The sequence below is a fragment of the Amblyomma mixtum genome, chromosome 6, assembly GCF_055824585.1.
Source record: "Amblyomma mixtum isolate Tamu chromosome 6, ASM5582458v1, whole genome shotgun sequence".
NCBI classification, from domain to species: domain Eukaryota; kingdom Metazoa; phylum Arthropoda; class Arachnida; order Ixodida; family Ixodidae; genus Amblyomma; species Amblyomma mixtum.
In genome coordinates this window covers 94,632,386-94,646,231 of record NC_143017.1, presented here as the reverse complement: position 1 = coordinate 94,646,231, position 13,846 = coordinate 94,632,386, and the positions used below count along the sequence as shown (strand labels likewise).

Genomic DNA, 13,846 nt, shown 5'->3' with positions numbered 1-13,846 from the left:
GCAGATCTACGCGGAATGCTTGACTTCGCGCGAAGCTCCAACTCCTGCGCCCGCGAGATTCCGCTGTAGCTCAGTCGTAAGAGATGGCAGAATGCTTGATTATGACCGCTGCGCTTTCAACAAAACAGACAACAAAACGCGTAACAGTACAAATACAAAATAAAGATGCTCGTATAATTCCCGCTCTGCAAGCGACGCTTGCTAGGACATTATTAAGACAGTCCCTGCTAGCAGGGGATCACCGCGCGAGCCCTGGGAAAAACATTGCCTAGGAACCATGAAAAATTGGGATTTGCCAGTGTGTCCTAACCGACCCCATATTTAATGCAGCCGTGTGGCGCTCTGAAACTTCCGATTTACCAATATCCCAATTCTTATTAATCCGTCCTTGGCGCAGTGCGAGCTGATAAGGTATCACGGCTACCCCTGCGATGTCCACTATGCTACGACTGAGGACGGCTACGTGCTGCAAGTGAACAGGGTTCCGCACGGAATCAACGACAACGAATCTGTAACACCGGAGCAAGCAAATGCAACATCTCGTCGCCACCCCGTCCTCCTCCTGTCTCCCCTGTTGACAGCGTCGGACATTCACTTTCTCAACTTCCCGTGGCAGAGTCTAGGCGAGTACCGTTCACTTCTTGTTCCAAGGCGAGAAAATGCAAATTTTGTCTGATTCGTTGTGACTGCATGGCCCCAGGTGTTGTTGCTAACGTTGAGAGATCGTAAGCGGGCGGAGTGGGTGAGGGAACAAACGCGGGTTAATGACATCCTAGCTGAAATCAAGAGGAAGAAATGGGCTCGCGCAGGGCATGTAATGCAAAGGCAAGATTACCGCTGGCCCTTAAGGGTAACGGAGTGGATTCCAAGAAAAGGCAAACGTAGCAGGTGCGGCAGAAAGTTAGGAGGGCGGATGAGATTAAGAAGTTTGCAGGGTTACGGTGGCCGCAATTGGCAAAGGGGAGGATTAATTGGAGAGACGTGGGAGAGGCCTTTGGCCTGCAGTGAGCACAGTCACGCTGATGATGATAATGATGATGTATCTCAACTGGGTGAGAGGCAGCGCGAAGACAGAACTTGAAGGCATGATGTGGACGGACACAGGCGCTGACCTGAGCTGTGCATTAATGTGACAGCGCAGTATGTTTACGAGGTTTAAACGAAGAAAAGGGCAGTGGAAAAATATGACAGTGATCACGATGTTTCCAAGCGAGAAAAAAAAATGCATCTTAATGTCCTTTGCTGTTTTCCTAATCCAATTACTCTCACAATGAAGGTTTTATGCGGATTGCTGAGAGCCCGGGCTTCACATTCATGTCACTCACAGCTGACCAGAACGTTGAAAGCGAAAGGTGGCAACGCCTAGAATTGGGCCGAGTGCATGCTGTCTTTTGCTTTCGAAGCCATGATGTGGTCACGCATATAACCTGTGAAAGCACACATTGCGTCCAATGGCAATGTGTATGCCGAAATCCTCCCAGGCTCGAAGGTTTCTGCCGTAGAGGAGAAATGTCTGGCGGAAAATATAAAAGAGCGTGAAATAAATTTATGCTAAACTTTTTATCTACCCAAAAACTTATTAATTAGAAAGAATTTTTAGGCTATGTCGGCGGGGTCGTGCCACCAAAACGTGGCCACAAAACCTGTCCTCAAAACGTGTCCGCAGCAGTTGTGACGTTCTCAGAAGAGTTAGCATCAAAGGAATGGTTGTCATCGATAGAGTACGGTGTGAGGATGATGCGGAAAAAAATCTTGCTAAGATTTGCTAAAAATTTTGCTAAAAATCTTGGCAATTAATTACAGCCAATAATTAGAGTCAAAATTTCGAAATTGAATGTCGAAACAGCCGGACGCCAAGCAATAGCAGAAAATTGTACAAAATGAGTGAAAAATAAAAGTTTGAAATGAATTTAAACGTATTTAGTGAATTAAACCCAGAGTAATCGATAAAAACACTTAATTGATTTGGAGTAATTGATTAATTAGAACCAAAGCATTGGAGGGTTGGATGGTTTGGATGGGTATATTGCGGAAAAGCAAATAAGGCGTCGAATTTGAACAACGAAATGAGTAATCAATCATCGACCGATAAGGTTTGGAAAATCCGATAATTATTCAATTGATTGATAATTAATCATTTCACGTATAAATAATCAATTGGTCGATGATTAATTATTGATGTACAATTATTCAGGTCGATAATTAATCAATAAAGAGAGGCAAAGAGGCGACGAGTGCCGGCGTCAATGCTTTCGCATCCTCCCAATGTGGGGCGCCGCAGTGATCTCCAATTTTAACAAGGGGTGTGCGAATATTCGAAACTTAGAATACAAACCTAATATCTTTGTTGTTCGGTTCATGATCGATCACTTCCGAATTGTCGAAAATTTTCCAACATTCGGCCGCAATCGAATACCGCGATGACTTTGATAAATCTGACCGCTGCAAAACCGCAGTATCTAGGCAAATTATCTACAGATCGAGTTTAAAGTGTCAGCGAAGCAGCAAAGGCATGATCATCGGTTTCTTCGTAGTAGTTTATCACGTGGACCGATCACATTCAGACGTTGCTAGTTTTGGACCTCGCGCGAAATTCGCAAGTGGGCTTTCTCATTTATCCCACAACGTGATGAGAACAAGATGGTCTTCCACCCGCTACGAGCAATCGCAAAGCGAAGGCGCGCGGTTTTTTGTTTAGTGCTTTCATAATGTGTTACATACTCGCACCCATGCCACTCATTCTGCTGCCTTCCTTGCTCTTCCAGCGGGAGCTCCGCCCACTCGTTTTCGGCTACTCTGATATGCGGGATAGCCCACTTACGGAATTTCGTATGTGTGGCCGGGTCGAAATGACACTGGTAGGGCTAGCGATCGTTGCAGGGTGCATTGTAACACGCGCACCTCTGACGTGCGCCTAACAGTGGGCCAGACACTACAATAGGAGGGCCCCTATCTCTAGGTAAAAATACAGTTCAACCTCGTAATACTAAGTTAACGTGTCTGATGATTACTTCATTACACCCGCAGCTTCGTTATAGCCCGTGCTGAGGGAGTTTCCAAGGTGATTCGTCAGTCCTTCGTTATATCCATTATTTTCTTCTAAACCGTTTCGTTATAACGAGCTTCGAGTGTATAGCCTGGCTGCATAGTTTCGGTTTCCGAGTTTCGCCGCATTCGCCAGCCGTTTGAACCCAACTGCACGCCATTTTCGCATGTCGCTGGTATACCGTTCCCTTTTCCAGAAGCAATTTCCCTGGCCGACTCCACTGAGTGTTCCCTCGCGTTGTTCATCCAGCACGCGAAAACTGCCGGCTCGCAGTCACGGTCTTTTGGCCCTGTGTGCGATGAAGCCTCCTTACAAGGCTTCACCACGTTTTCGCATTTCTGGGTTCTTTTTTTAGAGGCGGGGGGGAAGGGGAGGGAAGGCTTTTTATAACTCGAGCTACGGTAAGCCGGACATTTCTTTCGGTCCTATCAAGTCGGAATTAATTCTGTTTTACTGCCCTTCCAGTCACATTTCATTTGATGGATTTCATTGTTACTATAAGATTACTAATTTTTGCATGAGCACATTACAGCTTGTGTACTGTTATGCTGTCTAATCGAGGCGTATTCATTTCTGTACGCGTCCCGTTTTTTTTTTTTTTAATGTGGTGCTGAGTAAATCCTGGTATGTTTATTTCAGGTACAAATAACATACTCTCTTTTGGAAAAATAAAAATAGCCTATTAATTTGTCTGCGAATTTTGTGCACTGAACAGACATTCCATTCGCTACTCCAAGGCAATTTTTCTCCATATTCGTATTCAATCCTCATTTGAAGATTTTAATATTCGCACACCCCTAATAATTACTAATTACGGCCAGTACATCAGTACAGCGAGCAGATGCAGAATCACGACCTGCGGCTACATGGCCGCGCGCCAATACGCATTTTTAATCCTCTGCAGTCCGTAGGCTCGTGCAGTTGCTGTAGGCCGGCTCCATATGACTCTTTGACTGAGTACTCTAGCTGACCCACTGGCTGTTGTGCAGTGCAGGCTTTTCTAAAGGGAGCACGCATTTCCTATCTTTCACTCGCGGAAAAAGATTATGACTCTGAAGTCCCCCACAGACGCGTTGTGACTGCTTAGGTTAGCTCCACAGCGCACACCGTGGGAAGTGAACACGATATGCTTGACTTATCAGTGTTTGTAAATAAGTGGTAAATCGTATCAGTCGTTTAAAAGGGCCTTATACTGTCATGAACCGCGGAAAACAGCACCCATTGTTTAAAGAAGCAGAAAGAGAGAAGTGAGGACACTTTAATCACGTGCAATGCCCACTTAACAACAGCGGACTTAGAAGCATGACTACGGCGCATTTGCACACTAAAACACACTAAAAACTTGCCGGAAATATGCTAGAAATCATAAACATGCTGACTATGAGCAAAACAAGTGGGACAATAAACCACCATAGACCATTCTGTTGGCAAGTTAACATGCAAACGAACCCGACATAACATACAATGATTGAGGGACAGATTTATAGATAAACATAGTCTGAAAAACTCTTCGTCTTTACAGGCTTTCTACTCGCTGACAGTGGATTCGACGTGTGGGCTATGAACTCAAGGGAAGCGAAGCCGTACACAAGCCACACCACCCTATCGCAAACCGACCGCAAGTACTGGCAGTGGAGGCAAGCATCACCTTCTTTCATCTATTGCATCGAACACGCGCCATTTATGCAAAGTAAAGAAGTACCTGCGTACGTGTCGGGCGTATCACCAGACCTTATGCAGGGGGCGCAATGCGGCCACCGTATGAAATGTGTCGACTTTAGTATGCCAACCTTAGAACTACCCTGTTCGATGCTCATCGTCCGCTCTATCCTAGACAGACCTCGCACTTATTTGATTCACTAAATGGGAAAGCCCAAGAGGAAAACTTAAAGTGCGGTGGAGAGGAGGTAAATCTTTGGAAGAAGTTATGTCCGCTACTATAATCACATGTACAAAGAACTTTACGCATTTTATAGGTAGAGGAGGACGCTACATCGATGACTTCTAAATACCAAAGACGACTGACCCCACATGGAGATGTGACCGCCGATCACATAAGAGCACCTCTGAGCTGCGATTCTACCGATTTATTCTACCCACAAAACACACTTCCCTCTCGCGACAATGACGCAAGTCTTGGCGGTGCACTCAAACTGTATTCCTCTCCGGTGACCACTGCATGCGCTACAGTCAGGACCACACCTGACAACCACGCTGAAAATACCGCAGGAGATACCTTGGTGACGCTCATAAGTCTAAATTTGCTACATGTCCAAACCAACATCATCCAGTCGCCACCTGAAATCACAAATCGAGCTATCGTGTCCTGTGCTAGAAATGTGTAGTTCTGCTACATCAGCTTCTCCATACGTACCAAGAAGCTATACAGCAAATCTCTTTTCGCAAATCCAGGCTTATTCTTGTATTATAGACGATTTGGTGAACGGAATGACTCACTGCGCTAAACTTTCTGTGTCACTGAAGTGTATTGTACTACAGTGGCAGGTGTATGAGCGATACACGTCATCCGGATACACGTCGTCTGTGTTGTGGCATAACTGAAAACTGCTTCGTTCCCTTGCTGGCTCAAAGACACCGTTCTTCGGCTGAGCCAAACGATACCTGTTGGTCGGAGAGCGAGTGCTCTTTAAGATATGCCAGCAATGGTACTGTGGCCAAGGTAAGCATGAGAGCAGGCGCACGATCCACCGTTACCGCATTCGTGGAGGTTGACGGGGAGGTACTGCACAGTCGTGCTGTCTTTTCTTCACCGCGGGGAAAGGCGAAAGATCGCGGAGATTTTCCCGCGAGATATTTAAAGCAGGGAATTTTATAGCTGATATTCTGCTGTAATCTCGTTCTAACGGTGTCCTGGAATCCCGGCGTAGTTGTCGCCGGCATCACTCAGAAAATTTTTGTCACAAATGTATACATAAACCTGGGAAAGTGGAGTGGTCTAAAGCCTGAACACCTGACACCTCCGAAATCACCACATAGGTAAGCGCAGTGTATTTACCTGGTATTTCTACCACGGGCCGCGCCACTCGCTAGATACCAGACCCCCCCCCCCCCCCCCCCCCCGAATATACGACGCTACAGTAAGTGCGCTGGTAGTTACTACGTCAAAACACAGATGGCGGTGCCTGCCAACCTAACACAAAGGGGAAGAGCATTAGTCGCAAACATAATTATCGATATCGGACGCCCTTCGGGACCACCACGTCCATTCCGCGTTGTCGGCGGCACTGGCCCTTTAGCTGATTGGCCAGTCTTGCTGATTCTACAGACAGCAAACGTTTTCAAAATATGGAAAGAAAAGCGGGTTTGACGCCGGAGCAAAGAAGAGTTCATCTGATCGTCAACGCCTGCTTAATTCGGCAGCACGCGGGGAGAGGATGTGGTCAAATGAGTCGAACGTGTCAGTAACACCGAAAATCAACAAAAGACAAACGGCGCCCCAGAATACGTATACTGCCTGGTCGGGACTGATTCAGTGATTGGGATTAACAGCATCATTAAGCCGTTGTAAGTTGCGCTGTGCTGGTCCCGCAATGCTTTTCTGCTGAGTGCCGAGATTGACCACATTTTTTTTTTTTTTAACTGTGAAAACATCAATGTAGAGCATGTAGAGTCTTGGTCAAAAGTCTTCACCTCTTTCATACACCCGATCTGTTCTGGGCCGCACAGGGGAACAGTCGCGGCACTTTAGAAGAACAGAGGACTTTGAATAACTAGGAGAAGGTTCTTCTCGCCACACACAAATTTACAACTTGACAGCTGACGTGAATGCTTCACTACGGGTCAACAAGCAAACCCTGCTGCCGAAAGACTTTTGACGGGGTGTATACGTAGCGATTATCTGAAAAATTGATTGTAGTAGAGCATTCAACCAATAATTACTGTAGAGGGATCAGTAAGATTGAAGTATGAACCGAAGTAGAACGGCAAACTGAATAGGAAAGAGATGGAGACAAGAGTTAACGGAGAACTCCTCAATTTACCTTCAGTTTACTGCAGACATCGCCTTGCTGAGTAACTCAGGGGAAAAATTACACCGCTTGATTAGGGACCTAAACAAGCGAAACAAAACATTTGGCTAAAGATTAAAATAAAAGAAAAGAAAGTGAGGTTCAGCAGTCTGGGAAAAACGCATCAGTTTAGGATAGGCAACGACGCAGTGGAAACGGGCAGAGAATAGGTCTTTCTAGACCAAGCAGTGGCCTCTGATCCGGACCTTGAGAATTAAATACCTGGGAGAATGAAAGTGCGGTAAAGTTAATCTGGCAGCTACACACGCGCCTTCACAAATAGCTATCCAATACCCTCAAGATAAACGTACATAAAAGACACATTTTTTGCCAGTACATTCTTACACCGTGGCCAGTACTGACCTATGGGCAAAATCATGAGGGCTAACGACAGGGATCGAAGTTTAAATGCATCGAAATAGGCAATTATAGAAGCAACGCTAAGGGAAGAAAGCGAACAGAACATGTTAAGAGACAGGCACGAAATAATGATGTCCTTACTGAAATGAAGCAGAGCGAATGGACATGAGCACGGCATGTAATGCTGATGAGAGATAACCGACGGTAACTTAGGGTAACTGAGTGGATTTCAAAGCAGTAGCGGAGGGCAACAGATGGAGGGGTGGGCAGATGAAATTAGGAGGTTTACCTTGATGTGGTGAGCCAAGCTGGCGCAGAACACGGCTGATTGCTGGAATATGGGAGAGGCATCTGTCCAGCAGAGAACGCAGCCGGAGTGAAGACAATAATGAGTGAGAAGCACAGCTTCTCCTTTTTTCTGAACAGTTTTTTTTTTTATATCACTAGAATATTTAAGGCATCTTCAACTTCATTGCATAAATTCGGGCAACTGTTGTTTTTTCTGCAAACTAGGTGTCCCCTTTTAGGTGACTAGGTGACCTCCAATTCTAAGAGCGGTCCCTTTTCAAGAGTTTCCGGACCAGCTCGTTTACTTTTGGACCCTGGCGTATATCTTGTGTAGCATCCCTATAACTGCAAATTTCTGTACGGTGAGCTTTCCTCATGCTAACATGGCTGTCATCATGAAAAAGATTAAATATAAAGCGCATACAATTTCACATACTTTGAGTTACCTTTGTTATAACAATTTCTTGCTCAACAATATAAACATTTGTAACAACTTTTGTATTCCATGCCAGCGGCTTGGGTGTTGCATGTAATGAACGGACAGAGTTCTGGGAGAAAGACTCGAGCAGAGGGCGAGCCTAATGTCGGCGAAGAGGTATGATGCTCTTTAGTGGAGCTGAACGCTGCGAACCTGACTCTCTGACGCCGCGACACCATACATAATGGAAGCAGGAACGTTCTGCATTCCGAAGTTTTCAAGTACAATGAACAGCATCACGATGTGCAAGATTATTTGTGGTCCTTCGCATGATATCCTCTAACCACACTGTCAGGCTTTGGGGCGCTTGTGTGTATCTTGCTGGTGGGCCCTGTTACCTTTCTGTAGCAGTGTTCTTATTTGGATTCAGCTTCGACCATATCGGGCGCTATGACGCAGCAGCAACCGTCGACCACGTCCTCAACACCACCGGCTCCACCAAGCTAACAATTCTGGGGTTTTCGCAAGGAGTGATCGCATCTCTGGTGCTACTGTCAACAAGGCCGGAATACAATGACAAGGTGAGAGTTCGAATGCCTCTTTCAGCTGCCTCTTCTTTGCGAGGGTAGGCAGATAGTAGTTAGCTTACCGGCCAAGCACCCCTTATCAATTTCTCGGTATCTCACAAACTATCGCTTACCCGTATGCAAACATTTCTGTGATTTTTAACATGCGCAACTTTTAAGAGCCTAAAGACCGTCGAATATGACAACTAACTTTCAGGTCAACGATAGCAATCACGCATGTAACCGCATAACTTCTATACCGATGATGCCACGCACGACGGAGTTAGATAGTCCTAATGAATTCAGAGGTTTGGAGAAAACTCATCTGTAAGGTAGTTCACGTCTTCGTGCCTCCCATATTGCCCCTCTATAACACTAACATCGAATTCGGTATGAGGACAGCTGAGTTCAGGTCCAAATGTGTTCTGTAGACACATTTATATGATGTTTTCAAATTTTCCAAGGGCGCACAATCTCGTTATGAAATTACCTCTACGTTATCTGGCTCTCCCCATTGTGTACAATTTTGATATTGCAAATCTCATAGACAACTGCATCGTCCTCCGAAACACTTGCCTTCGCGGAAGTCATCGATTACTCCCAAAGATATTTTGTCCGAGCTAGACATGTATGCATTACGTAGGAAATTATGGCTTCACCAAACGATCTGAATGCCTATCGATGCAGCACTCGTCTTTGTGCAGGTCAACCTTCTTGTTGCTTACGGACCAGTTGGGAACATCAGCCACATGGATCCGCCATTTTCGCTGCTGGTGCCAGTAATTCCTACGTTACTGGCAAGTTCTTCAATTTCCAAATGGCAGAATGAATGCTCATAATGCCATAAAATCTACAAGCCACCTTTCGCGGTGGCGTCTCTAGGGAAACAAACGCAGCGGACTTCTTAGTAGCTAAGCTGTCAAATCATGCGACATTTCGTAACTATAAGTAATCTGCAGCCACTGCGGTCTCTCTTGTTACCGTGAACGAAGCGGTAGTCTTCATTAAAGGGACATTTATTTAAATAAAGGCACAAAAATTACGCGGTACGGTTTTGTCCAAGGGAAAAAAAACAGCAAATGCTCGCTCTGCTGAAGCCTATTGATGCAGGACTGCATTGAGGAGGCACCTTCCGCAAGACAGTTGGTATACTTATGTAAATAGTTCGTTGTCCTGTTTAAATAGCAAAACAGCCGAAGAAAGCGTCATCGTCATCATCATCATCATCAGCCTGACTACGCCCACTGCAGGGCAAAGGCCTCTCCCACGTCTCTCCAATTAACCCTGTCCTTCGCCAGTTGCGGCCACCGTATCCCCGCAAATTTCTTAATCTCATCCGCAAACCCAACTTTCTGCCACCCCCTGCTACGCTAGCCTTCTCTTGGAATCCACTCCGTTACCCTTAAGGACCAGCGGTTATCTTGCCTTCGCATTACGTGCCCTGCCCGAGCCCACTTCTTCCTCTTGACTTTCACTAGGATGTCATTAACCCGCGTTTGTTCTCTCACCCGCTCCGCCCGCTTCCAATCTCTTAACGTTACACCTATCATTTTTCTTTCCGTAGCCCGCCGCAATCTCATTAACTTAAGCTGAACCCTTTTCATTAGCTTCCACGTATCCACCCCATAGGTGAGTATCGTTGAGATACAGCTGTTGTATACTTTTCTCTTTAGGGATATCGGTAAACTGCTATTCATGATCTGAAAGAACCTAGTTTATGCGCTCCATCCAATTCTTATTCTTCGAGTTCGTCAGGGAAGCCTAAACTTTTTTGACATCCCCCTCTTTCTTTTTCTCCTTAATCCCTTGCTTCGCGGTATGTTACGGGTGTACACAGTCTGTAAGGCGTACTGCTACTGAGTCGTTTCTTGTAACTTCTTAAAACTCCGACATATACACTCGCAAAGCATCAGAGAGGTGTTTCGAAGCGCTTGTCGGAGTCTTAATTAAGAACGCGCGTTCCAGACGTTGACAGCATATGGGGAGAGGAACACGAAAACCGGCGCATTTTTTGCAATATTAGAAAGCACGAGGCGGAGGTCACCCAAGCATTTCTGCCTAAATAACACAACACTGCTCAAAATGAGAGTATTGACATAACTTCCTCGTTTATAGCGTATTGGGCACCTGTCGAAGCGGTTAATTGTTAAACAGTTGCATAACCAACAAGGTCCAGTATAAAATAGCAAGAAAAAAAAAACCGCACTCGAAGGTTGGGGTGTGGAGCCCAAGAATATATTTCCTTGTTAAGAACAATTAACCTGGAAAATCATCCTGGAAAATCTGAATAATATCTGCACACTAGCGAATTGTAACACCGCTGCATCACTCACAACACAAGTGGTGATTCTGTGCTTATAATTGCAGGACAAAAAGTGAAAACAGAGTAAGGATATCGTGGAACGATTACACGGAAAGCTGATGAAGATCACAGAGGAAATTTGCGGAAATTTCTGCGTATTGCTCATTTTACAGTAAACGAGTATTTTGATAACCAGGTATGCGCGGATCATGCACAAACGTTTCTTGCAGAGATCGTAGTGCTTGGCATCAGAAACTGCAGTTTTTATTTCACATCCAGACCTAAAAATTCTAGGGAGCGCTTAAGTGACCTTACGCGTGTTTAGGCGAGAGCCTTTGCAGGAGGCACAGGAACTCGCTTCGGCACCAAGCGTCGACCGAGAAGAGACGAGCGAGCGCAGATCTGAGGAGCAGTGGCGCCACCTGTGACGTCATAAGTCGCGCCAGCTGTGACGCGCACATGTACTGATCGCATGATAATTTCGCGTTACGACATATTATATCTTCGCTGTATCCAAAAATTTATTACAAACGAAACTTAATTGTCTTAACTAATTGCTAATTAGGTCGTAACTGATTAAGTAGCAACTATGTGTGACTGACAGGTTGCGCGGACACTTTCTGAGGACGGGTAAATCCTACAGACACTTCTCTGCTCCATAAGCCTATAAAGGCTTCCGCCTTAAAAAAGGGAGGGCTCTTAACAAACGAAGTGTAAAGTCGGTCTTTCCTTGATGCGTCCACGCAGCGGATTTTTGAACCCTTCAGTGAGGCTGGCTTCTTCGGATATTCCCAAAAACTGCGGCAAGGCCTCGTGGACGTCTGCAAAATCATGAAGGGCAAGCTTTGCTCGCTACCCTACACGATGAACCTCTTCGCTAACCCACGTCAGTTCAACCAGGTAAGGGTAATACATTATGAAATGAGTTTCTGATTACTGAGACACGTGCACCTTTCGATAAACGCTATACAGTTCTGCGCTGCAAAAGTGTTTACCCTGAGTTTAAAAAATCTATATTCGAGCGGCTGTCGACTGTTTAGCGGAGTGAGAAGGAAAAAGTGTTTATCGCCATTGAACATGGCTGCCGCGCTTTAGCAAGGCGCCAGGATTTTGGCTCATAGGATGCATTGTTAAGGCAATGGCTGTTATTCTGTGGAATGCGCGTAGCGTCATTTTATTAAAAACGCGTTAATTAGAACGGAACAAATATAAACTTAATAAGTTCGTGTTCACAAGTATGCTTCAAAAAGGTGTCCACCTAGCCATATAGCCGGACGTGAAAGGTGTTGACCTGTAACTATTATCGTGTTTGTGTAAAAATCAATACTAAAAAAAATTGAACGCCCACGTATGCGCGCGTCTCTGCAAGCGTAATAATTCGAAGCACGCTGGAGATAACAGCTTCTAAGATGCAAAATGTAGATGGAGGAAGTTGGTTTATGGAAACAAAAAATGGCACATTAAAGATAAGGCGACTTAGATGACGTTCCAGCGTTGGTATAATGTACTGTTTTAAATTGTGCTTTGGCGTCTACAGCTGTCAGCAGATAGACTCTTAAAGACACAGTCTTGCTCCATGTCGGAAGATGGACAAAATTCCCACATGCGGTTATTTTTTGCATGCAGGTAGGTTCCTAGCCCATAGACGGCAAGAAGTTTGTAGAATCGTTTAAGGCTTTCTGTATGGCCGTTACTGAGAACACTAAGTAATTTATGTCGTCTCCTGCATCTGTTCTGGAAAATTACGGAGGGCACTTAAGACTAGTTACGTGCCTTGAATGCGAAGGCTCTGTTTATATTTATTTCTTTTTCATTCTGTATCTTTATTTTTTTTCTCTTCCTTCCCAGTGACACACCCAATCATTATCATACACTATTAAAGGGCGACTGAAGCACTCTTTTTGAAAATCGGGCTGGCAGCGGCGTCCTATAGTTTTTCATGCTGTATACTGGAATATCGCATCCAAATAAGGCAGAAACAAGCGCGAATTGACTTTTTTAGCCGAAATATGCGGCCTGTGCCGCGGGGCACGCCGCGCGGCGCGCCGCCGCCCGTGATTGGTCAAGAGAGGTCGTGACGTCACTTTGAGGACTGGAGAAGCTGCCGATGGGGTTCCGGCGCTGCGTTGAGTGCAGATCGCAGCTTTCCGTGTCGTTGTAAAAGCGAATACGGCGACTATTTTTTTTTTTACTGACCTCCGAAGCTAAGGATACTACAGTTTGCTCATTCCACGTATCGCCTGAAACCAAAAAAGACACAAGCAAAAAATTCTACGCCTAGCACAAGCATACGCCAGCGTCAAAGACACGACGCAGACCATGCGTAAAAGGTGCCAGCACAACCTCGGCTCGTATTCTCGGAAAGTAAGGGGTGCGAACAATACTCAAGTCAATTACCACCACCGGACGCCTCCTGGCTCACCCGGAAGAGCTTCATCCTAAAGAAAAGGTTTAAAGCACTGCGTACAAAAAATCCTGTTCTCAGTACCCGGCGTTGCAGGTTGGGGCAAGAAAGTATTTCAAGGAAACGATGAAGGAGCACAAAGTTGATGTCAAAATTAGCGAAGCGCAGTGGCCAAGCACTGCGAGGCATGTGACCACAAGATAGTGACGCAATCATTGTGCGCTGGAAACCAAGCCAAATACGCGCACAAGGCTGCTGCTTCACTCGTGGCGCGTTCAGCAGATGCCAGAACATATTAATCGCTGCCTCGGAAACGTTCTCCCTTCCTAGATTTGCAGTTTAGGTTCAGTGAAGTAGTTGCCAACTATATGTGTGTTTAAAAGCCAAGCTAGCTGCAACTCGCCCGCTGCCACAACTTGATGAATAAACCGAGT

At 45.6% G+C, this 13,846-nt stretch overlaps 1 protein-coding gene across 1 annotated transcript in view; it reads left to right on the top strand.

Annotated features, from left to right (window-relative positions):
- Nucleotides 1–13,846, top strand: part of LOC149339740 (lipase member N-like) — a 30,856-nt gene that overhangs the window by 2,330 nt on the left and 14,680 nt on the right. Inside the window, exons 2-6 of the mRNA XM_089550984.1 lie at nucleotides 398–623; nucleotides 4,569–4,683; nucleotides 8,571–8,721; nucleotides 9,411–9,503; nucleotides 11,756–11,908. Of these exons, the coding sequence (XP_089407110.1) occupies nucleotides 398–623; nucleotides 4,569–4,683; nucleotides 8,571–8,721; nucleotides 9,411–9,503; nucleotides 11,756–11,908 (738 nt within the window). The remainder of the gene's footprint in view (nucleotides 1–397; nucleotides 624–4,568; nucleotides 4,684–8,570; nucleotides 8,722–9,410; nucleotides 9,504–11,755; nucleotides 11,909–13,846) is intronic.